The following is a 22,752-nucleotide window of genomic DNA, read 5'->3' on the forward strand; positions in this document are numbered from 1 at the left end:
ATCAGAGCTGAAAATGTGTTGCTGGAAAAGCGCAGCAGGTCAGGCAGCATCCAGGGAACAGGAGAATCTATGTTTCGGGCATAAGCCTGAAGAAGGGCTTATGCCCGAAACGTCGATTCTCCTGTTCCCTGGATGCTGCCTGACCTGCTGCGCCTGTCCCCATGACTTGTCCGGACTTGTCCTACCTGCCTATCTCCTTTTCCACCTATCCACTCCGCTCGCTTTGCTAGTCAGCATTCCTCAGGTAAGGAGGTGTGGCTCTTGCTGTATGGCAGTGTGCTATGTCAATCTCATATCTGCACCATGTGCCAGCTGTCTACACAGCAAACACATTATATGTGCAGCAAGCAAGCAGCCAAGTCTCAGGGAAGTCGTTCTCCCCATCAGTCAAAAGTTCCAGAACAATAAGTCAAGGACTGCCTCCCAAACCAGTCCAGGGTATTGGCTCCTGAACCTCAGGACTGAGGGCATGTTGACATAGGATGATGAGTCTGGTGAGCATTTGATGTGCCACTTCCCCACAAGGAGACAGGATTATGCCACTGAAGTAATAGTCTCCCAACTTTTCTTCCCACTACAGCAGCCCCTCCTTGTTGATCCCCATCCCCTTTGTTACTGTATCCGGACTTGATGGCCTATCCTTGGCCCATCCCCTTAAGCAAAGTAACCGGACAGCCCTCGACAAAAATATCCTAATCCCTACCTGATGGTTGTCACAGTGCACCAGATTGTGCACCGAAACTCTCTAATGCTAATGTTCCCACAGTTTCGGAGCCTGTCTGGGCTACTGGAGACAGCTTTGCCAATGCTTATTCTGACACCTCCGTGCTCTCCTCCCTAGAGGTTGAGGAAAGGCTTCTGGTGCAACTGCATGTTTTTCCGTGGTAGTGGTAGACGTCCTGATGGTAGCTACAGAACAAAAGCAAGGGCAGATGTCATGCCCAGTGGTTAGAAATGGTATGCAAAGAATTACACTGACAGAGAGGTTAATTTGAGATTTGCGATCGAGTGAAGAATGGAACTTATTCAGTTGCTGGGATGTGAATGACTTGGCATATGTGCAAGAGGAGTTAAGAGTGTTGATTATGGGTAGCACGACTGTTACCGCAGGTGGTTAGAAGGTGGTGAGGTGTCTTGGGTAGGTGGGGAGGCAGTGCAGAGACTATGCCAGGTCAGTGGTATGGGAAATTGGTGGGCATGAGAATAAATGAGGGAGACATTACCATCAGAGGTCAGAGTGGCAAAGCATGAGTGTCATTGGGAGATATGTGAAGTATGAAGATATGGAATTAGTGTGATGTAGAAGAAAGAAGTGTGTGTCACTTACCTTAGTGGAATGGAGATAGTCATTCACCTTCTTAATGCTGGTCATTTCCCTCTGCAGTAGAGATGGCACTGACCTGGGTGACAAACCTGGACCAGGCTACATGGGTCTGGTGGGCTGGCCTTCACTACCTGTGCTCTAGGGAGAGGATACCTCTTCTTTGACCCATGCCCTCAACCAGGACCTTCATATTGAAGAATCACAACGCCATCTTCCCCTTCTCTGACATGTTCAGATTCCATCCTAAATACTTGCTGTTTTTATTTAATTCTTTTTTTCAGTCCAATTCCTCCAGAAATGAGCATAGGTATTTTGTTTTCTTTATTTAATGAACTTAATTAAAATGTGTCACTTTGTTTACATTTTGTGTCACAATGTTTAAATCTTTATTTCTCAATCTATTTGTTCATATACATCCCTGTGTCTCTTAATATTTCCATCTCCTTAGTATTCCTTTCCAACTATATCACCTCACATTTGCCTGTCTTGAAATTACTTTGCCAATTAAACACACATTTTGTAAGTCTATTAACATCTTGTATTTTATCATGTGCTTCCATTGTGTTAACTGTGCTCAAGGTTAGTATTGATTTCTTATTCCACGAGTCAAATCATTATTATGAATTACAAGAAGCACTGCTATCAGTACTGATCCCTGTGGAATATCACTTCCCCTTTTTATCAACCCGAGAAGCTGTCATTAACCATTAATCTCTGTTTTCTGTTTTATAGCTAAATTGCTGTCTGTTCTACTGCTGTCTTCTGAGTCTACATATCCTGAATTTAGACATACAGCTACTTGTGGCACTTTTGAAGGCATTTTGAAAGTCCAAACACATTATGTCTTCTACATTATCCTTCTCTGCTCTTTATCTTGCTTCTTCCAATAATTTGCTAAGGTTGGTAACAGATGACATTCCCTTTTGAAATTTCTACAAACTGTTTGGTTTCTAGATGCTTTTCTATTCCAATATCTTTCCTATCAAGCTATCTTGTCCATCGTTTCCTGGAATTATTCTGTACTCCTTTGTAAAATGCAGGTAATAGCCAGATCTTCAACATGCTGAAAAGCATGGATAATGGAAATGAAATTAAACCACTTAACCTGAAGTATACAAGTTCAAAACATATCTTACTTCAAATAAGTTACGAATTAGAAAGTTTTCTGTGACAGAGGAGTGGCTATGTGAAATGATTATGTCAGTCTCTGCTTTGAAAGAAATGCAAAGAAACTATGTGCAACTTTCCCTTGGAAAATTAAGTGGTTTAAGTCTATTATAGCTCAGTTTTAATATTTATTTCAAAATGATTTTTAAAAGTATTCAATGAGGAGATAGATTGATAAAACTGAATCCTAGATGTAAGTGGATATTAAGGAATATATTTCAATGGGATTTTCCTGATCATCCACTATACTTTTTCTAGCTTAAATTTTCAACTCTACAATCCTGGTCCAAATATAGGAAAATATAAATATGAAGAAAGACCTGGAAATTAGGATATTTCTCAATAGAACACTAATGATCATGTGTCAATGTAATTGCGTGTTTAAAAGTTGGGAAGTTTGAGGACAGGGTAAATAGAAACATTGGTTAAAGAATCGACCTGGAGACAAGATTAAACATAAGATTTAGATCAGAATTTAATGGAATCATTTGCTTTCTCTGTTCAATGTTTAAGGAGAAACATTTTTCAGAGAAATTACAGTTTTCTCTAGGTTCATTATACTGCCACTTAGCAAGGTGAAGAGTATAATTAAAACTGAAATGGCTTTATAGACAGTAACCACATTACACGGCAGCAAAATTGGTCTATGAGTAATGCCCATAGAGAATTTAATACTGACATCTAACCCTCTATTATAAAATGTAACGGCTGTCATTAGTAATATGGCTAATTGACCATTGTGTTATTTTCTAGATGTTACAAAGTGGCAGCTTCCTGACAATTACCCCTTAGCACATGCAGTCTCAAATTACGTCACTTTATGTCCTCTGCAGTCTTTGTATTTGATCTAGAGGTTGTGTATAAATTAATAGTTTACACTTGGCTTGCTGCCACTAAAGCTATTAACTGGAATTGCTGAAGGTAACAACCCAGGCAGAATAATGCTGCCAAGAAAGTGCTGCACTTGTGTTAGATGTTATATCTAGAGCTTGTGCAACTATACATCCAGGACCAGTAAGACATAGTGGACAGTTTATCAAAAAGGTTGGATTGTCCTGAACACTGGTGTCACGGTGCATTTTGTGATGTATGGACATTTCTGGCAAGGCTATCATTTATTGCCTATCCCTCGTTGCTACTGAATTGAATGTCTTGCTAGGGCATTTAAGAGTGTGGCTATGAGCTAATGATATCTCTGTGGGTCTGGGGTCACACTCGACTGAGTGGGAGGGGGAGATGAAATGTTTGGCCACGGGGTGGTGAGGTAGGCTGGTGCGGGTGTCCCAGAGATGTTCCCTAAAGCGCTGTGCGAGAAGGTGTCCAGTCTCCCCAATGTAGAGGAGACCGTATCGGGAGCAACAGATACAATAAAAAACTTTGATGGATGTGGAAGGCTCCTTTGGGGCCTTGGATGGAGGTGAGGGGGGGATGTGTGAGCGCAGGTTTTGCAATTCCGGTGGTGGTAGGGGAAGGTGCCAGCAGGGGAGGGTGGGTTGTTGATGGGCCTGGACCTGACCAGGTAGTCACGGAGAGAACGGGCTTTGTGGAGAGACATATATCCCTGGTGGTGGGGTCCATTTGTAGGTGGCAGAAATGTCGGCGGATGATACGGTTTATGCGAAGATTGGTAGGGTGGTAGGTGAGGACCGGGGGGGTTCTGTCCTTGTTACAGTTGGAGGGGTGGGGTTTGAGGACGGAGGTGCGGGATGTGGATGAGATGCGTTGGAGGGCATCTTCAACCCCGTGGGCAGGGAAATTGCGGTCTTTAAAGAAGGAGGCCATCTGGTGTGTTCGGTGGTGGAACTGGTCCTCCTGGGAGTAGATACGGCGGACGCAGAGGAATTGGGAATATGGGATAGCATTTTGCAGGAGGTAGGGTGGGAAGAGGTGTAATCCAGCTGTGGGAGTCGGTGGGTTTGTAGAAAATGTCAGTGTCAAGTCGGTTGTCATTGATGGAGATGGAGAGGTCCAGGAAGGGGAGGGAGGTGTCAGAGATGGTCCAGGTGAATTTAAGGTTGAGGTGTAATGTGTTGGTGAAGTTGATGAACTGCTAGCCTCCTCGCGGGAGCACGAGGTGGCGCCAATGCAGTCATCAATGTAGCGGAGGAAGAGGTGGGGAGTGGTGCCGGTGTAATTACGGAAGATGGACTGTTCTATGTAGCCAACAAAGAGACAGGCATAGCTGGGGCCATAAACATGCACATCACCCAATGTCAATAATTGTATCCGTTGCTCCCGATGCGGTCTCCTCTACATTGAGTAGACCGGACGTTTTCTCGCAGAGCGCTTTAGGGAACATCTCCGGGACACCCGCACCAATCTACCCCATCGCCCCGTGGCCAAACATTTCAACTCCCCCTCCCACTCTGCCGAGGACATACAGGTCCTGGGCCTCCTCCACTGCCATTCCCTTACGACCCGACGCCTGGAGGAAGAACACCTCATCTTCCTCCTCGGAGGACTTCAACCCTATGGCATCAATGTGGACTTCACTAGTTTCCTCGTTTCCCCTCCCCCCACCTTACCCCAATTCCAACCTTCCAGCTCAGCACAATCCTCATGACCTGTCCTACCTGCCAATCTCCCTTCCCACCTATCCGCTCCACCCTCCTCTCTGACCTATCACCTCCATCCCCACCCCCATTTACCTATTGTACTTTTTGCTACCGTCTCCCCAGCCCCACACTCTTCCCATTTATCTCTTCACCTGGAGGCTCCCTGCCGTCAGTCCTGATGAATGGCTTTTGCCCGAAATATAGATTTTTCTGCTCCTCGAATGCTGCCTGACCGGCTGTGCTTTTCCAGCACCACTCTAATCTAGACTCTGACTTCCAGCATCTGCAGTACTCACTTTTGCTTAGTCCATTTAGATAGTAATCTGCCTTCCTGTTCTTGCCTCCAAAGTGGATAACCACACATTTATCCGCATTAAACTGATTCTGCCATGCATCCGTCCACTCACCTAGCTTGTCCCAGTCACGCTATATTCTCATAACATCCTCCTCACATTTCACCCTGCCACCCAGCTTTGTATCATCAGCAAATTTGCTCATATTACTTTTAATGCCTTCATCTATATCATTAATGTATATTGTAAACAGCTGCGGTCCCAGCACCGAACCTTGTGGTACCCCACTGGTCACCACCTGCCATTCTGAAAGGGACCCGTTTATCACTACTCTTTGCTTCCTGTCAGTCAGCCAATTTTCAATCCAAGTCAGTACCTTGCCCCCAGTAATGCCATATATTGACTTATTCTCCCTGCACATTCTTATGTTTTATTTGTCCCTTTTGTTAAGCTGTGGTAGTTCATGCAGGACTGCCGCCTTGCCTCTTGCTTGATACAAGCATAGTACTTACCTATATATTCCTCCACAAGAATTTGTGACTGGTTAAAAAGGCTCAGTATAACTAGATGCTGCAACAAATTTCATCTCTATCAATTCAGTTTGGTTTGTGATCTGAGTTTTTATCAATGAGTAACTCTGTTCAAGAATAGGAAATATGAAATGGATATTGTACGAGGCCAAACAAACAAAGGGAATAAATCAGACTGGGTAGAAGGCTAAATGTCATTTTTGAAGAGTTTCAATGAGATAGTAGATTGAGGAAGAGTTATTGGCATGAGACATTGAATGGTTATTTTATAGAATGTTTGTAGGAGCAGAATACTGCAAAGTAGGACTTGTATAGGTAGAGATGGTGGTTTAGAATAATACAAGTTGCTGATAGCTTACATGTTTGTACTAACGATGGTTTGCATGGATTGATTTTGAATGATGTTGAATTTAGCATTGTATATGAACTAGTTATGCTTTCATTTTTTTTTGGAGGTTAATGGCTAACATGAAACCCATTAATTGACCTGAGGAGAAACAGGCTGTATAATTATGGCTTGATTTATCAGAATATCATAATAGAGTGATAATTTATTTTCTTTGCAGATGTGTAAAGCTTTGTGATCAATGCTACAAATGGAAAAACATCTGCCTTGGGACTGCACAGATGATAATTACTGTTTAAGAAGGATGACGGATCATAAATACATGCATTAGATATACTTAGTTTTTGATTGATTACTGTTTGTTTGTGTGTAAGAACTACAGAAAGACATGTTAATGAGAAAGGTAAAGCCTTAGACTACATCTGTTGTGCACAAGAATAAAAAGGTAGTAGCAGACTAAAGATTCCATCAGAAAAAATACTGATTGCATCTTAAATTGTTACGGTTCATTTCAACAACTGTGTGTGCATAAAGCAGGTGGTTCAAAGCTTCCCATAGGTCGGGCATTGGGCCTCATTTCAACACCTTGGGCAAATTACCAGTCCTTTCATCCTTCTGGAGATGACTGTCCCATTGCAGAAGGGTCAGTATTCTTATGAGGAGCATCCCCAAGCTTAGTCAAGAGTTGTGGTGGAGGGGAAGACGTACAACAACCAGGGAATGTGTTTTATTTATCTTTGCATGGGATATGAGCATTGTTGGCAAAACCTATCCCAATTAATGAAGGAAAAGCAGGAATATTCTTAAAACAGGTAGTAAGCTAGTGATTTGCATATATAATGTGCCTAACAACTGTTTTAGGCCATTGTCGCAGACTGCCAGATGATTGTAGGACTGGATTTGGGGTCAGGTGCAGTTTAGATGGCTTGAGATCCACAAGACTGCTGCTTCACGCAGCAAGGTCCAACACTTTCCCATTTCTTACCTACCTACTTGGATGCAAATGGAGGATTTGGAGTTGACAGTTTTTGTAAACTGAGCTCATAGATTAAGACAACAGTGTGCAATGAAAAGAAGATATTTCTTCAACTATCTGGTTGTGTAAAATCTCTCAATCTTTCTTTACATTATAGCACAGAACATGTGAACATTACAACTCCTTTCTCTGCACTTTGTCTTCTGTCCAATAACTATCTTTAAATCATTCCATTTGTAACCTTGTGATTTTGAAACTTTTTCCCTTAGTTGGCTTTTGTATTTATTTACTTTGTTTGGAATTGACAAAATCATTTTTTTGTGTTAGTGCAGATTGCACTTTCATGCTTGTTTCTCAACAGAGATATTTTTGATGCATTGAAACTATTAGCATAAATGAGAAGATCAGCAAGTTGAAATTTAAATATGCATATAATGGTAACAAATGATATTGAAGTTAGCTGTTTCTGGTTTCCTTAGACCTGTTTTCATATGACCGTTTGGAACTTGATGCTTCATTGTCGTGCCCTGGAACAAAAGATGAAACTTGTCCCCATTGGGATCACACAGTTCAGCTGTATGTGTGCTGTATGCACAGCAGCTCATTCTGCAATCTTGAACTTGGAAGATGGATTACGCCATTTCGCAGGTAAGCCAATATCTAATATATGAATGTCAGAAGTATCATATGCAGTACCAGATACATGGCAATGAGAACAGAACAAGCCATTTAGCCCACTATAGTGAAATCAGTGTTTAACTTGAAACTTTTTACTTTCTACTCACTTCTACATATTCATTTGAGCTCGTTATTTTGAAATACTTACTCAGTTTCTTTCAGAGAAGAGAGAGAAAGAGAGGCAGATGGAAGAGAGTGAGAGAGAGAGAGCAAGCTGGCATCAGGAGTAGGGCTCCTGAGCTGGAGCTCATCTGCTCTGATTGCTTTTTTTTCATTATTTGTCTCTCTTCTCTTGTTTCTTTTCTTTCTATACTTTTACTCACCTCTTCTGTTGAGTTTGGTCAGCATCGGCAGCAGCAAGAGCCCAGGGTAGACCTCAAGCAAGCCCACAATAGACATTGTGTGGGCCCTGTGCAGACCTTGAACAAGTCCAGCACAGAGGCGAAGAGGTCCAGTGCGGATTCCACTGAGCCCTTATTTACTTTTCTGGGGAGAGCTCAGGACCTGGCATCAGAACTGGCAGCTGCTACAGCGGCAGAGCTGACATCAACGAGGTAGGCCCAGCAGCAAAGATGGCATCTGAGGATCGGTGACTTCACATTGGTTGGATCCAACACTGGTGACAACGAAGAGGTGGCAGCAGGGCATCATAGAGACATTGAAGTGGGCCAGTGATGAGAGATCCGAATCTGATGTAGGTTGGTCCAGCACAGGTGGTGGAGAAGCAGTGGTGGAGGAGAATTGGCCCTGTGACAAAGATGGCGCCTGAGGATTGGCGACTTCGTTGGTTGGATCCTGAGCAGATATTGGCAAAGCGATGGAGGAGGGATGGCAGTAAATGATGACAAGCTGGCTCAGGGCTGATATTCTCTCCTTAAGCTATATTTTTGTTTTTCTTTATTCTTAAATTATTCGAAATGACAGAGCCATGGCAACAAATGAAAGCTTTTCATTCTTATTTTATTGTGTACTTACTGTAAAATACACCTGACAATAAAATCAATCATTCGTAATGTCTGTCTCGATAGCTTGTGTAACAGTTCATGTTCATAGTAAGGAAAGAAAATCTTATAAGTTTCCTTTGATATTCATCGAGTGATAACTTTAAGCCTGTGTCTCGATATCACAAATTTGTCAGCTTATGGAAACAAACTTTCGCTGCTTACCTTCTCAAAACCTCAATTATTTGTGTCTTCAATTTTCACTGTTTTGCAGAAAAAGAGACTAATTTTTCATAAATAGCAAAATACTGCAAATGCTGAAGACTTGAAATTAGAACCAAAAAGGAGAATCTCAGCAGGTCTCTACCAACAGTGGACAGTAAAACAGCATTAGTATTTCAAGTCCAACATATAAATACACATAGATATATGGGAAGAAACAATTTTGCAGATTTCTTTTCATAACTTTAACTTATTTTTCTGGCATGATTACGGTAATTATTCACTGTGCCTTTTCTAATATCCTCACTATAATAAGTATTGAAAACCAAACATCTAACCAGTGTCTGTACAAATTGACTGAGGAGTCAGGTGTTTGTGTTCTGGAGGCAACATGATTTTATTATAGCTTCACCATCCAGATAAACTCAGATTTAAATATTAAATGTACTTTGTTACCAATTCATTTCGACTTAGCACTTAGGATGGTGAAAACAGAGTGTGTCTGTTAATTCTTTTTGAGACATTGCAGATCCCAAAGCAATTGCAAATAAATTTTCCAGCAGCATGCTGATGAGTTTTTTGTGCATTTTAGATGATGTCAAGGCAGGAAGAATAAATTATGCTTAGAATATTGGTGAGGTGCCAAACAGGCTAGTAATCACTCACTAATAACAAGGAAGAAAACAGGGGAAACCACAATATTGCTTCCTGCTATTTGCAAAGAGATACATTCATTCCAGTACACATCCTGTTCCACAGAATGTTGCTTTAATCTGGAAATATTTGAAAGGACCAGTACCACCAATACTATTTACTTTTCAGTGATAAGTTTATGTCAGAGATTTAATGGCCTCTTAAGCAAAATATGATTGAAATATTAGTACTTAGCAAGGAATCTTGTTTGTACTTTTCCATTGTATAAGGTAAGTTCTCAAAGGAATCGAAAATAAAAAGCTTTAAGATCAGACTGGAGATCTCCGAATAAGGCATTGACCATATGGGACTCAGATAAGACTATAAGATTTAGGAGCAGAAATAGACCATTCAAACCATCAATTCTGCTCCATTGTTCAATGAGATCATGACTAATCTGATAATCCTCAACTTCACTTTCCTGCATTTTATCTATATCCCTTGATTCCCCTTCTGATTAAAAATCTATTTCAACCTTGATTAAACTGTGTATAGACCTTCATATGCCCGCAATGATTCAATCTTTTATCTGTCTCTTGTTGCAAAAGACAAGCTTGGCCATGTTGCCACAGTTGGATTGTGCTGAGTCACCTATTCCTCCTGAAGGATTCTATACAGGAAAATATCTTTGAGGACCATGGCAGTGTAACATTCCTCAGACTGAATGGAAAAAAAAGATAGTGGATTTTGTCAGATGTTTTCCTGAACTGGACCATTTGGTACAGTCCTCCTCACTATAACTTTCAAACAAATATCCAAGACATAGCTTTGTCGCTTGATAAGAAGGAATGTCTTACCAGTTTCTTCTTGTGAGCCTGGAATCTCTACCCCACCATTTGTCATTCTAAAGATGGCTGTTCTGGAGAAAAGATGAATAATGCTTTTGCAAAGCAGTTCTGGAGAAAGATGCAGTGTTTTTATTGAGGTTCAGCGCATGCAGCTCCGTGGTCCTGTGCTCCATCAGCTATTCCGACAGGGATACAGACAGAGAAAATCAGTTGGAGGTGGAGGACCATTACCTCAGTGAAAAATGTTCATTTTCTGCCCAAAATATTTGGATTTTCCAATTCAGTGAGTTGTCCATGACAACAACATTGCAGACCAATGTTCATGACTGTGTGCTATGGGAAGCAGTAAAGCTTGGGGCAGCTACCAGAAAGGCACAATGGGAAAAGGCCACTGTCCCAAGGCCTTTGTACATAGTACATTGACAGGCTGGAAACTGAAAAGTCCCATGGCCTGTATGAAAGACATGTAAAGAACATTATAACTGTAACAAATGTAGTACTGGAAGACATTGAGTTGTTTTGCACTTTGTGAAATGACAATGTTAAAAAGTAATAATGCATTTTTATGAATTTAATGACAAAGCATGTCTTTGGATTTAAAAAGAAAAGGCTAGCATTCATCAAATGATACCAGCAACACCATAAACAACTTACTGTGTATAGTACAAGTAAAAGCCTTAAATATAAAACATCAGAAAATTTATGTTTTTTTTTGTTTGCAATATCATACTTGAATATTGTTCAAAGTCAAAAAGTGTGGTGCTGGAAAAGCACAGTCGGTCAGGCAGCATCCGAGGAGCAGGAAAATCGACGTTTCAGGCATAAGCCCTTCCATCAGGAATGAGGCTTGTGGGCCAAGGGGGCTGAGAGATAAATGGGAGGAGGCTGGGGCTGGGGAAAGGTAGCTGGGAATGCAATAGGCAGATGAAGGTGGGGGTGAAACTGATAGGTCAGAGAGGAGAGTAGTTACAGTCATAATGTTTATTATATGTCGATTCTCCTGCTCTTTGGATGCTGCCTGACTGGCTGTGCTTTTCCAGCACCACACTTTTCAACTCTGATCTCCAGCATCTGCAGTCCTCACTTTCTCCTAGTTGAATATTGTTCAGTAAATTTCCTTGGAGTAAATTTCCTTACATGTCCAGTTTGTAAATTGAATAATGAGTTACTATGCTGTTCCTGTTGTAAGTAGATTCCTATATGCACTATTCACACTACATTACTCTCTCTTCAGCTGAACTTCCTTTAGTTCTCCTACATATTTCAAGTGACTTTTGGCACAAAGAAAGTCACTCCTAATTTCAGTGGAAGACCTCAGTATGCGAAAGGTGAAGGATTTACTTTAGTATTCTAACTTAACCTTAGTTCTGGCAGCTCAGATTTTGTAGTATATATTTGCTGGGTTCTGGAAGCATCTCCTGAAGTATATGTACAGGATGTCCTTAGCCTCTGCTGACTAATGAGGACAGTATACAGCTTTCATAATCCTTGATGGAACAAAACTGTGACTGGGCATTGTTGCCTTCCCATTTGAAGGTTTCCAGTGGCTATTGTACAACGTCATTTGAGTTAGTTTTCCCAAATTGTGTGAAATCCCTGGGCTGTTCTCAAGAGTATTTAATGGTTTTCAGTATGGATTCAAAATTTTAAGGCAAAAACCTAGCAAATACTATCTTGGAATAGTTACTTTACTTTTCTAGATGTTCATGGCTGTTAAATTATTTCCTAAGTGAGCACCTTTGAAATTAGGATAACTTGATGAAGTAAAATAAAAGTGATTTGAGGAAAAATTACAAATTTACTGGACATAAAAGGTTCAAAAGTATAAGTATTAATTAAGAATGAATCCTTGTTGGCTTTTCTCTTAAATGAGTCAACTTTTGTAAAGAGTATCCCTGAGTTTTGAATAAAAAGCATGCACTTAAAACAAGTTTTGTTCTAGAATTTTCTTCGCCTTTTTGTGCTACTTTTTTAATATACGAGTTAAACTGCCCATGATGTTGCCTATAGTCAGTGAGAAATATAATGTTCCTTTTAATATCCAAGATGAGAATGGAATTTGAAGAGTCTTTTGAAAACTCCTTTATCGAGTTGCTTGGCGATCAGAGTCTGTATTCTGCCAGCTAAAATGTCAAACAACACAGCAGTTTTATTTTATTGCTTGCCTTATTCCTGTGTCATTTGTGTGATGGTCAGTTTCAGAAGAGATGAACCTACATCAAATTTTAACACAGTGGTTACTTGTCTGCCCACTCGGTTGATTAGGAAAGAAGAAATAAAAATCCTCAGATGGGGGAGTGTTGTCATTAACAACCATTACAAAATAAATTGTTGCAAGGAATTAATGGCATCACTACTAATGCAATCATCATATGACTTTCCACTGACCGAGGATGAATGCAACACTGAAGAAGCACAACAGCATCCAAGGTAAAGCAGTATTTGCTCAGCGCACTATACATGAGCTTAAACATTGCAGCAACACTAAATGGGAGGTCAGTGTAATCCTAACTACGAGATACATTATAGCAGGTGGCAAGGCTTTCTCTGCAGTTCATCCCAAACTTATAATCTCAGCCACTTAGGAAGAATTGGCAGCAAGACCAAGGGAATAGTATTATCCCTATATCCCCTTCCATGTTGCATGCCTTTCTAGCATTGATGTTATTCTTGCTGTTTCATTATTATGAGTCAAAATTCTGGAACACCTTGCTGAATGACATTCACTGCAAGGACTTCATCTGCAGAGTATGCCAACATTTTTACTGGATATTATTGTTTATTAATGTACTTTACATTCAGAAATATGTCTTTACTTGATCTTGCCTCCAAATGCACATCAGGTGATTCATTCTTAACTGTGAATCCAGACCCAGAGCAAAATGATTGACCCAGATGGTTACAAGGGCAGGTCAGAGTCTAGTAACAGTTCGCCTGACTGATCAAAGCCTGTCTACCATCTACAAGGCATAAGGCAATAGTTTGCTGGAATATGCTCCATTTGCCTGGAGGAGTGGAGCTCCAACAACACTCAGGAAGCTTGACACCATCCAGGAGAAAGTACCACATTCACAAAATCCCTCCACTCCTTAATGCTCAGTAGCAAAAATGTGCACAACCTACAAGAATCACTGCAAAAAATCACTAAGGCTCCTTAGACAGCACCTTCCAAGCCTAGAACCATTTCCATCTAGATGGAAAAGAGCAGCAGGAACATGAATATATCACCATCTGCATGTTCCCTTCCAAACCACTCACCATCCTGACTTGGAAATATATAGCCATTTCTTTACTGTTACTGGATCAAAATCCTGGAATTCCCTCCCATATAGGTCTGTATACAGTTCATGGTCAGTAGTGGTTCAAGGGCAACTAGGGATGGGCAATAAATGCAGGCTCAGCCAATAATACAAACATCACCTCATGATTGAATACATTTTTTAAAACCTCACATTGTTTTCTGACATAGCCAGTCCATTCAATCCTGCAAAGTCCTCCTCACTGACAGCTGAGAATTATTGTGTATTATAGTTGATATATTCATGAAGTGAGTCATGTGTCACTTGTGAATATTCAGCCAGTGCTTATGGGTTTGTTCATGCTTGTTTGTGAGTTTTTACAACTTTTGGATAAAAGCCTCTCTGTTGGGTTGCAGCAATGGTGAGTTTGAATCTTCTTATTTGTGACTGGACAAAATAAATGCCCCATACAGAATAAGGACTTGTGCCAAAATTGAGAAAGGCATCCCATCCGCTAGCTAAGTTCCAGAATGACGCAAATATGTTCATTGAATTTTATGCCTTACAATAAATGTTCCAGGGTCTTCTATTATCATTAATCTAATTGGCAGGACAGACACACCAAAGATGTTGGCACAGTAGTCTACGTTCAGGAGGGAGTGCCCTAGAAGTCCTCAACATTGATTTAACACCCCTTAAGTCTCAAGGCATCAGGTCAAATATAGACAAGGAAGCATCGTGTTGATTACTTCAGCCGAGTGAAAACAATTGACATGCATTCTATTGAGAGTAGGAAAGTGTCAGGTTGTAATCTAGGTGGGTGACTTCAATATACATCACCAAATGCTCAACAGCATTACTGACTATGTTGATTGATGGTAGGTGGTAGGTGATAAGGGAACCAACTTGAAGGAGAACTTACATGACCTTGTCTTTGCTAATCTACCTGTTGTAGATGCATTTATTTGTAAGAATACTGGTAAAAGAAATCACCATACTATTTGTATGGAAGTAAAGTCCTTCATAATGAGGATGCCCTTCATTCTGTTCTGTGACAGTGTTGTCATGCTTATTGTTTTAGATTCAGAACCAGTCTAGTAGTTCAAAACTGTGCATCATCATTGGTAGGTGCTGTCAGTCATCAGCAGCAGGATTACATGCAACCACTATCACCAAGTCTTGTCCTGGAATATCCCTCATTCTACTGTTGCCATTATGACAGGGAGCTAATCTTGGCTCAATTAAAAATGAAGGACAATAAGCTAGAAGGTGTAATCTTCAACACTATGATGAACAGCAGACCTTATTATGTGATTCCACAACAAAGGGGTCTGATCAGAGGTCTGCAGTTCTGCCACATATAGAAATGAATTGGAGTGGACTACATATGCTAAAGAACTAATGGGTGTAGGAGGCTCCATGAACATCCTCATCCTCAGTGAAGGTGGAACTTTGTGCAAAGGTTGACTCAGAAGTATTGAGCCATCTTTGGCCAGTCTACTCTTGAAGTTCACCAGCATCAGAGATGTCAGTCCACAAAATATTAAGAAACAACTTACTATTCTGGATAAACAAAGGTAATGTACACTGACAATATCCTGACTGTTGTGAAGATATGAACTCCAGAATTCGTTGTGTCCCAAGCCAAGCTCTTTCAGTACAACCTTCCTGACAATTTGACCAGCTAGGAAATTGCCTTTGCATGTGCCATGTCAGGACAAAAGCAAACCAGACATTTACTGCATATCAGTCTCTACTCAATCATCAGCGAAGTGATGAGACATGATTGACAGCGCAACCAAACAGTACTTATACAATAACAACTGATTGCTGATATTTCATATGGGGCTGGCGAAGATCATTTAGGTCTAGAACTCATTATGCCCTTTGTCCAAACATGGACAGAAGGGCTAATTCCTGAGATGCTGTAGCACAACTTTCTTTGACATGAAGACAGTATTTGAAAATAGTGACAAAGCCTGATCAAAATTGAAATCAAAAAGAATAGGAAAATCTCTTCACTCGCTGGTGGCCCATCTTACAACAAAGGAAGATGGTTCTGGTTGTACAGGCCAACCATTTTTGCTCCAGGACATTGCCCAGGGTAGTCTGGGGCCAGCCATCTTCAGTTGCTTCATCACTGAAGATAAGATCAAATGTTCAGTGGTTATTGTAGAATGTCCATGTCCCATCTTGACTCAACAAATAATGTAACTGTCTGTGTTGACATTCAGCATGATCTAGACAACATTTAGACCTAGGCTGATAGATTGCATGCAGAATTCTGTAACACAAGCACCAAACAATGGTCATCCCTTACAAGAAAAAAAACAAACTCTCCCCTGTGACATTCAATAGTGTTACTATCACATATTGAAATATCCTTTGTCCTAAACAACACCTTTGCTATGGTTACTGTATGAGTGGAGGAGCCTAGATGTCAATGGAAGTAATGTCATCTGCCTGACATTGTATGAATTACAGCATCCCTCACCTGCTGCTGTATGTTCCTATGCTCCCACCATGCTGCCTTAACTCTACTTATTCTTTATTTTGTCAGGTATATTTGAAGGGAAACTACTTTTAGATTACAAAGGGAAAAACAATAAATACACAATTCCTGGGTTTAGTATAACATGTGAAGGGACAACTGGAGATTTTCCTCATGATGTCCTGGAAATATATGCAATTTCCCAGAACCAATCAGTATCAAACTAGTTTTTTAAAAAAAATATTCATTTGTGGGTTGTGGGCATCACTGGCTGGCCTGCATTTATTGTCTGTCCCTAGTTGCCCTTGAGAAGGTGGTGGTGAACTGCCTTCTTGAAATGCCCCAGTCCATATGCTATGGGTTGACCCACAATGCCATTAGGGAGGGACTTTCAGGATTTTGGCCCAGCGACAGTGAAGGAATGGTGATATATTTCCAAGTCAGGATGGTGAAAGGCTTGAAGGGGAACTTGAAGGTGGTGGTGTTCCCATATATCTGTTGCTCTTGTCCTTCTAGATGGAACTGTTTGTGGTTTGCAAGGTGCTGTCTGAGGATTTTTGGTAAATTTCTGCAGTGCATCTTGTAGATAGTACACACACACTGCTGCTACTGAGCGTCAGTAGTGGGGGGAGTGAATGCTTGTAGGTGTAGTGCCAGTCAAGTGGATTACTTCCTCTTGGATGGTGTCAAGCTTCTGTAGTGATGTTGCAGTTGCACTCATCCAGGTAAGTGGGTCGTATTCCATTATGCTTCTGACTTGTGCTTTGTAGATGGTGGAGAGGCTTTGGGGAGTCAGGAGCTGAATTACTTGCTGCAGTATTCCTAGCCTCTGACCTGCTCTTGCAGTCACTGTGTTTGTGTGGTGAGTCCTGTTGAGTTTCTGGTCAATGGAATGTCCCAGGATATTGATAGTGGGGAGTCAGTGATGATAACACCATTGAATGTCAAGGGGCTGTGGTTAAATTGTCTCTTATTAGTGATGGTTATGGTCTGGCATTTGTGTGACATGAATGTTACTTACCACTTGTCAGCCTAAGCCTGGATATTGTCCAGATCTTGTTGCATTTGAACATGGACTGCGTCAGTATCTGAGGAGTCGTGAATGGTGCTGATCATTGTGCAATCATCGGTGAACATTCCACTTCTGACCTTCTGGTGGAGGGAAGGTCATGGATGAAGCAGCTGAATATGGTTGGGCCTAAGACACTACCCTGAGGAGCTCCTGCAGAGATGTCCTAGAACTGAGATGACTCCAACAACCACAACCATCTTCCTTTGTGTTTGGTATGAATCTAACTACTGGAGAGCTTTCCCCCAATACCCATTGATTCCAGTCTTGCTAGGGCTTCTTGATGCCACATTTGGTCGAATGCAGCCTCGATCTTGAGAGCTGTCATTCTCGTCTGACCTCTGAGATTCAACTCTTTTGTCTATGTTTGAACCAAGGCTGTAATGAGGTCAGATGTTGTGTGGCTCTGGCAGAACCCAAACTGGGTGTCACTGAACAGGTTATTGCTGAGTAGGTGCTGCTTGATAGCACTGTTGATGACACCTTCCATCACTTCGCTGATGATCCAAAGTAGACTGATGTGGCAGTAATTGGCCATTTTGGATTTGTCCTGCTTGTTAAGTAACGGGACATTTTGAATGGTGTGGAAGGAATGATGAGGACACTATGAGATAGAGAATATGACTTATTTTGAAACAAAAACCGAAAGAACTGTGAATGCTGGAAATCAGTGACAAACACGGAAATTATTGGAAAAACTCAGTAGGTCTGGAAGCATCTGCAGAAACAAAGTAAATTCGTGTTTTGGGTTTAGTGACTCTTCCTCAGAACTGTTTCTTCAGAGTTGTTTGTTGTTTCATTTTTTCTAGTTCATTTTACTTTTGCATCACTCACATATTTGCAGTCTTTATTGTAGCTTTGTATATTTTTTCTTTGATCTTTCTCTTTCCCTATTCCAGTGATAAAAATAAACAAAGATCTGTTAATTAATTCTGTATGTACTAATGATCCGGATATGGTTGCCATAGTATTGATTCTGAGATATGCAGTAAAGATCTGCACTGCTCACATTAGCAAGCCGCACAGTCAATTTCCACTGACTCTACTTTTCCTGATCAGCTCTTGGCTGTTGCCTGTTTGTGAGAGAATTTATTTGTTATGAACTTTTTATTTACCATTTTCCTCTGAAACATTTAAGCTGCTAACAACCTGATGCAAAACAATTGATAGGTTATTCATCTAATTTTGCTTGCATTTTGTTAAAGCAATCCAACAGTCAGCCCACTGCCCCACTATCTTCTCAATCCTGGATGGAACAGAGCTATATATAAAAACATACAGGATCCAGAGTCTGTGACACATCTGGGACAGGTGACCTCAAAAGACAGAGGAGATTTGGTTGAAACTGAATGTGTTATATAGTTTTTAACCCCATGGTGTGCAGGATTTCTTAAACAGATTCACTGCCTGGATTATTAGGTTTTGCTCTCAGCTGAGCAGCAAAAGCTACAAACAGGCAACAACCTGCTACAGGAACAGAGATCATAGGGTTAGGGTGATGAGAGGGTGTGTGAGATCACAGGGCTTCAGTGAGATAGGGGAATTGAGAGGGGATAGTTTTGTAATGATTGTAGGAGGGGGCTTTGATTCCCGGAGATTGCTAATGACAAAGGAACTCATTATTGTAGAAGTATTGGTGATTGCTGTGGGTTTGATGGCCATGAAGGTGGGGCTCAGGACGATGATCATGAGGGTTTTCTGGTCACAGGAACATTGATGAAAGAGGAGTTCATGATGGCTGGGCTATTATTGGAAGCAGTAATCAATGATTGCAGGGGCAATAAAGATCATGGGTAGAATCCAATCACATGGGGTCCAATGCTGAGTCTGCTCTGATTGGTGGGAAGGGGTGATTATGGAGGAGTAGTCGGAGGTTGTGGAAGGGAATGGCGCTCCAGTCCTAGAGGAGTCCACTTGCTGGGATGGGAATGGCACACCAAATGGAATATAATACAGAAGAAGATTTTTAGAAAGTGAAGGAAAATGAGTAAAAAGCCTTTCTCCAGCAAATTAAAGGAGTAATTCTCCAACTTGAACTCCTGAAAAGAACAAGATATAAGATGTCTCCACTTCAATAAAGATATTCTTGCTGCAATCAGCTATCTACAATGTCAGAGCAGGGCAAGGGTTATATATCCAGTGCTGTGAAGGTGACCATAGTGATGAAACTCCATGCTTTTGACTGACCTGGTCATAGCTGCCACATCTCACAGTTTTGTAAGTGTGGTGCTGGAAAAGCACAGAAGGTCAGGCAGCATCTGAGGAGCAGGAGAATCCGTGTTTCGGACATAAGCCCTTCATCAGGAATGAAGCTTGTGGGTCAGGGGACTGAGACATAAATGGGAAGGGAGGTAAGGCTGGGGGAAGATATCTAAGAATGTGATAGGTAGATGAAGATGGGGGAGAAGGTGATAGGTCGGAGACGAGGGTGGAGAAGATAGATGGGAAGTATGATAGACAGGTCAAGACAGCAGTGCTAATTTGGAGACTTGGGACTGGGGTAAGATGGGGAGAGCAGAAATGAGGAAACTGGTGAAATCCACATTAATCCCGTGTGGTCGCAAGGTCTGAAGGTGGAAGATGAGGCATTCTTCCTCCAGGCGTTGGGTGGTTAGGGTTTGGCGATGGAGGAGCCTCAGGACCTGCATGTCCTTGGTGGAGTGGGAGGGCGCGTTAAAGTGTTCAGCCGCAGGGCAGTGGTGTTGGTTAGTGTGGGTGTCCCAGAGATGTTCTCTGAAAGGATCCGAAAGTTTGCGTCCTACCTCTCCGATGTAGAGGAGACCAGATTGGGTGCAACAGATACAGTAGATGACATTTGTGGATGTACAGTTAAATGTCAGTCGAATGTGGTAGGATCCTTTGGGGCCTTAGATGGAGGTGAGGTGGGGGAGGTGTGGGCGCAGGATTTGCACTTCTTGCAGTGGCAGGGGAAGGTGCTGGGAGTGGGATGTGGGCTGGTGGGGGGTGCGTGGATCTGACAAGGGAGTGGTGGAGGGAATGGTCTCTCCAAAACACTGATAGAAATGGGAAGGGAAACATATTCATGGTGATGGGGTGGAGATGGCGGAAGTAGCAGAGGATGATGCAATGTGTACGGAAGTTGGTAAGACAGAAGGTGAGGACCAGAGAGGTTGGGAGGGGTGGGGTTCAAGGGCGGAACTGCAGGAAGTGGAGGAGATGCTGGGGAGGGCATCGTCAACCAAGACAGAGGGGAAATTGCAGTCATTGACGAAGGAGGCCATCTGGGATGTACTATGGTGGAATTGGTCTTCTGGGAACATATGTGGCAGAGGCGGAGGAATTGGGAATAAGGGATGCATTTTTGCAGGAGGCGGAGTGGAAGGAGGCGTAGTCCAGGTAGCTGTGGGAGTCAGTGGTTTTGTAATAGATGTCCATAGTTAGTCAGTCCCGGAGGGTCCCCCAGCACAAGAAGTCCAAAACCAGTGCCTACACCTCCCTCCTCACCTCCATCCCCCCAAAGACCCAAAGGATCCTTCTATATGAAGTAAACCATTCAGGCCAGTTAAGTTTGTTAATCTATGTAATGAGGTCATGGTTTATCTGATATTACTCAACTCCACTTTCCTGCTTTGTCTCCATAATCCTTGACTGCCTTATTGATTACAACTCTGCCTATCTCAGTGTTGAATGTAATTAATGACCCAGCCTTTATCGGCCTCTGCAGTAAAGAATTCCAGAGATGCACTACCCTCTGAGACATGAAATTGCTCCTTAACTCTGTCATAAATATGCGGCCCCTTATTCTAAGATTATGTCCACTGGTACTAGACTCTCTCTAAATGGAAAACAACCTCTTTGCATCTACCTGTCAAGTCCCCGAATAATCATTCTTCAAATCCCAATATTTACAAGCCCAACCAACTCAACGTCTCCTCATTAGAAAATCCATCCATTCGTGGAATCAACCTTGTGTACCCTCTGTAAACTGCCTGCAATGCCAGTATATATTTCCTTACATAAGGGGAACAAAATTGATCACACTATTCCAGGTGTGGATTGACTAGCGCCTTGTATAATTTTAGCAAGATATCCATTCCCTTTGAAATAATGACCAATGTTCCATTTGCCTTCCCTATAACCTGCCGAACTTGAATGTTGGCTTTTTTGACTGATGCATGAAGTCTTCCATGTCCCCATGTGTTGTAGCTTTCCACAGTCGCATCACATATACGTCCAGCCTCTAACCTAACATGTCTGATATGCAAAATGTCACTATTCAGGTTGTTGCAGCCAATATGAAATCAACTGATGGTGATGTGTCAGTTGCTATTCTCATATTACCTGATTAGATTGCACCTCTTGTTAGTCTTTGACACCTAAGTTTAAGTCTATGGTGTAAATGGGACAGGAGGGGAAGGTAAACATCTACATTGGAAGAGAATGAGGGGAGAGGCCATGTAGAACGTGAGATTAAAGATAAGTTTACCATTTTCAATTTCTTCAGCCATGCCATTGGCTACACCTTCATCATTAGACATCCCAATAATGGCCAATACTGTTATCTCTATGGGGCATGCAATTGCTCATGCCCTTACTTATTAGCTTCTGTTGTATCCACTATTGTGCTACCCTGCCCTGGAAGAGAGAGAATGAGAAGGAGGTTCACCATTAAGTGTGATGGTGTGATACAGAAGATTGAGAAATTGGCAGCAAGTTCAAGCTGTGTGACTTGGTGTGAGACTTTCAGTTGGATGTGTGATCGTGAGGTGGAACATATAACTGTTACCGTGGGTAGGAGTGCTGATAGTGATTGAACCCTGATTGATAAAAATTGTCATTAGGTGAGTGATTGGGGTGAAGTGATTTGAGCAGTGTCTCAGTCTTGTGGTACAGAATGTAGGATCAAGCAGTTGAAGATGCATTTATTGTTGACCATTTGTGTGAGGCCATTACACACCTTGCAGCACTACATCTGAGTCCTCAGGGTTTGAGTCCCGGTAATGAACTCATGCTATTCAACATTTAAGCAATTTGGAGTGTCTTCTGGCCTCTTGTAGGTATAGAACACATTACTTATGTGCCACATCCTTCACCAAAGCCTTGGAATCCACAATCGCTATGTTGTGTCAATCTTCACAATTTCTTTGATCAAATTCATTTCTTTCCTTACTGCCAGCCACAATTCAAACCAATATAAATCAGCCCATTAAGTGATGCAGGCTTGCTTTATGGGGTGCTCGGGTCTTGTGAATTTGGAACTTCTGGATATGCAGTAAATGATGTTGGTCAGCCATCTGTAGTAGATTGAATAGCTGAAAATGTGTTGCTGGAAAAGCGCAGCAGGTCAGGCAGCATCCAAGGTACAGGAGAATCGACGTTTCGGGCATAAGCCCTTCTTCAGGAATGAGGAAAGTGTGTCCAGCAGGCTAAGATAAAAGGTAGGGAGGAGGGACTTGGGGGAGGGGCTTTGGAAATGCGA

The 22,752-nt window shown here is 41.8% G+C and overlaps 1 protein-coding gene across 1 annotated transcript in view; it reads left to right on the plus strand.

The window, feature by feature from the left end:
* The window catches only part of si:dkey-256h2.1 (uncharacterized protein LOC337520 homolog), a 246,928-nt gene that overhangs the window by 83,053 nt on the left and 141,123 nt on the right, over nucleotides 1-22,752 (plus strand). Inside the window, exon 7 of the mRNA XM_043689893.1 lies at nucleotides 7,671-7,839. Within this exon, the coding sequence (XP_043545828.1) occupies nucleotides 7,671-7,839 (169 nt within the window). The remainder of the gene's footprint in view (nucleotides 1-7,670; nucleotides 7,840-22,752) is intronic.

This window comes from Chiloscyllium plagiosum, chromosome 5 (genome assembly GCF_004010195.1).
Source record: "Chiloscyllium plagiosum isolate BGI_BamShark_2017 chromosome 5, ASM401019v2, whole genome shotgun sequence".
Taxonomy (NCBI): Eukaryota; Metazoa; Chordata; class Chondrichthyes; order Orectolobiformes; family Hemiscylliidae; genus Chiloscyllium; species Chiloscyllium plagiosum.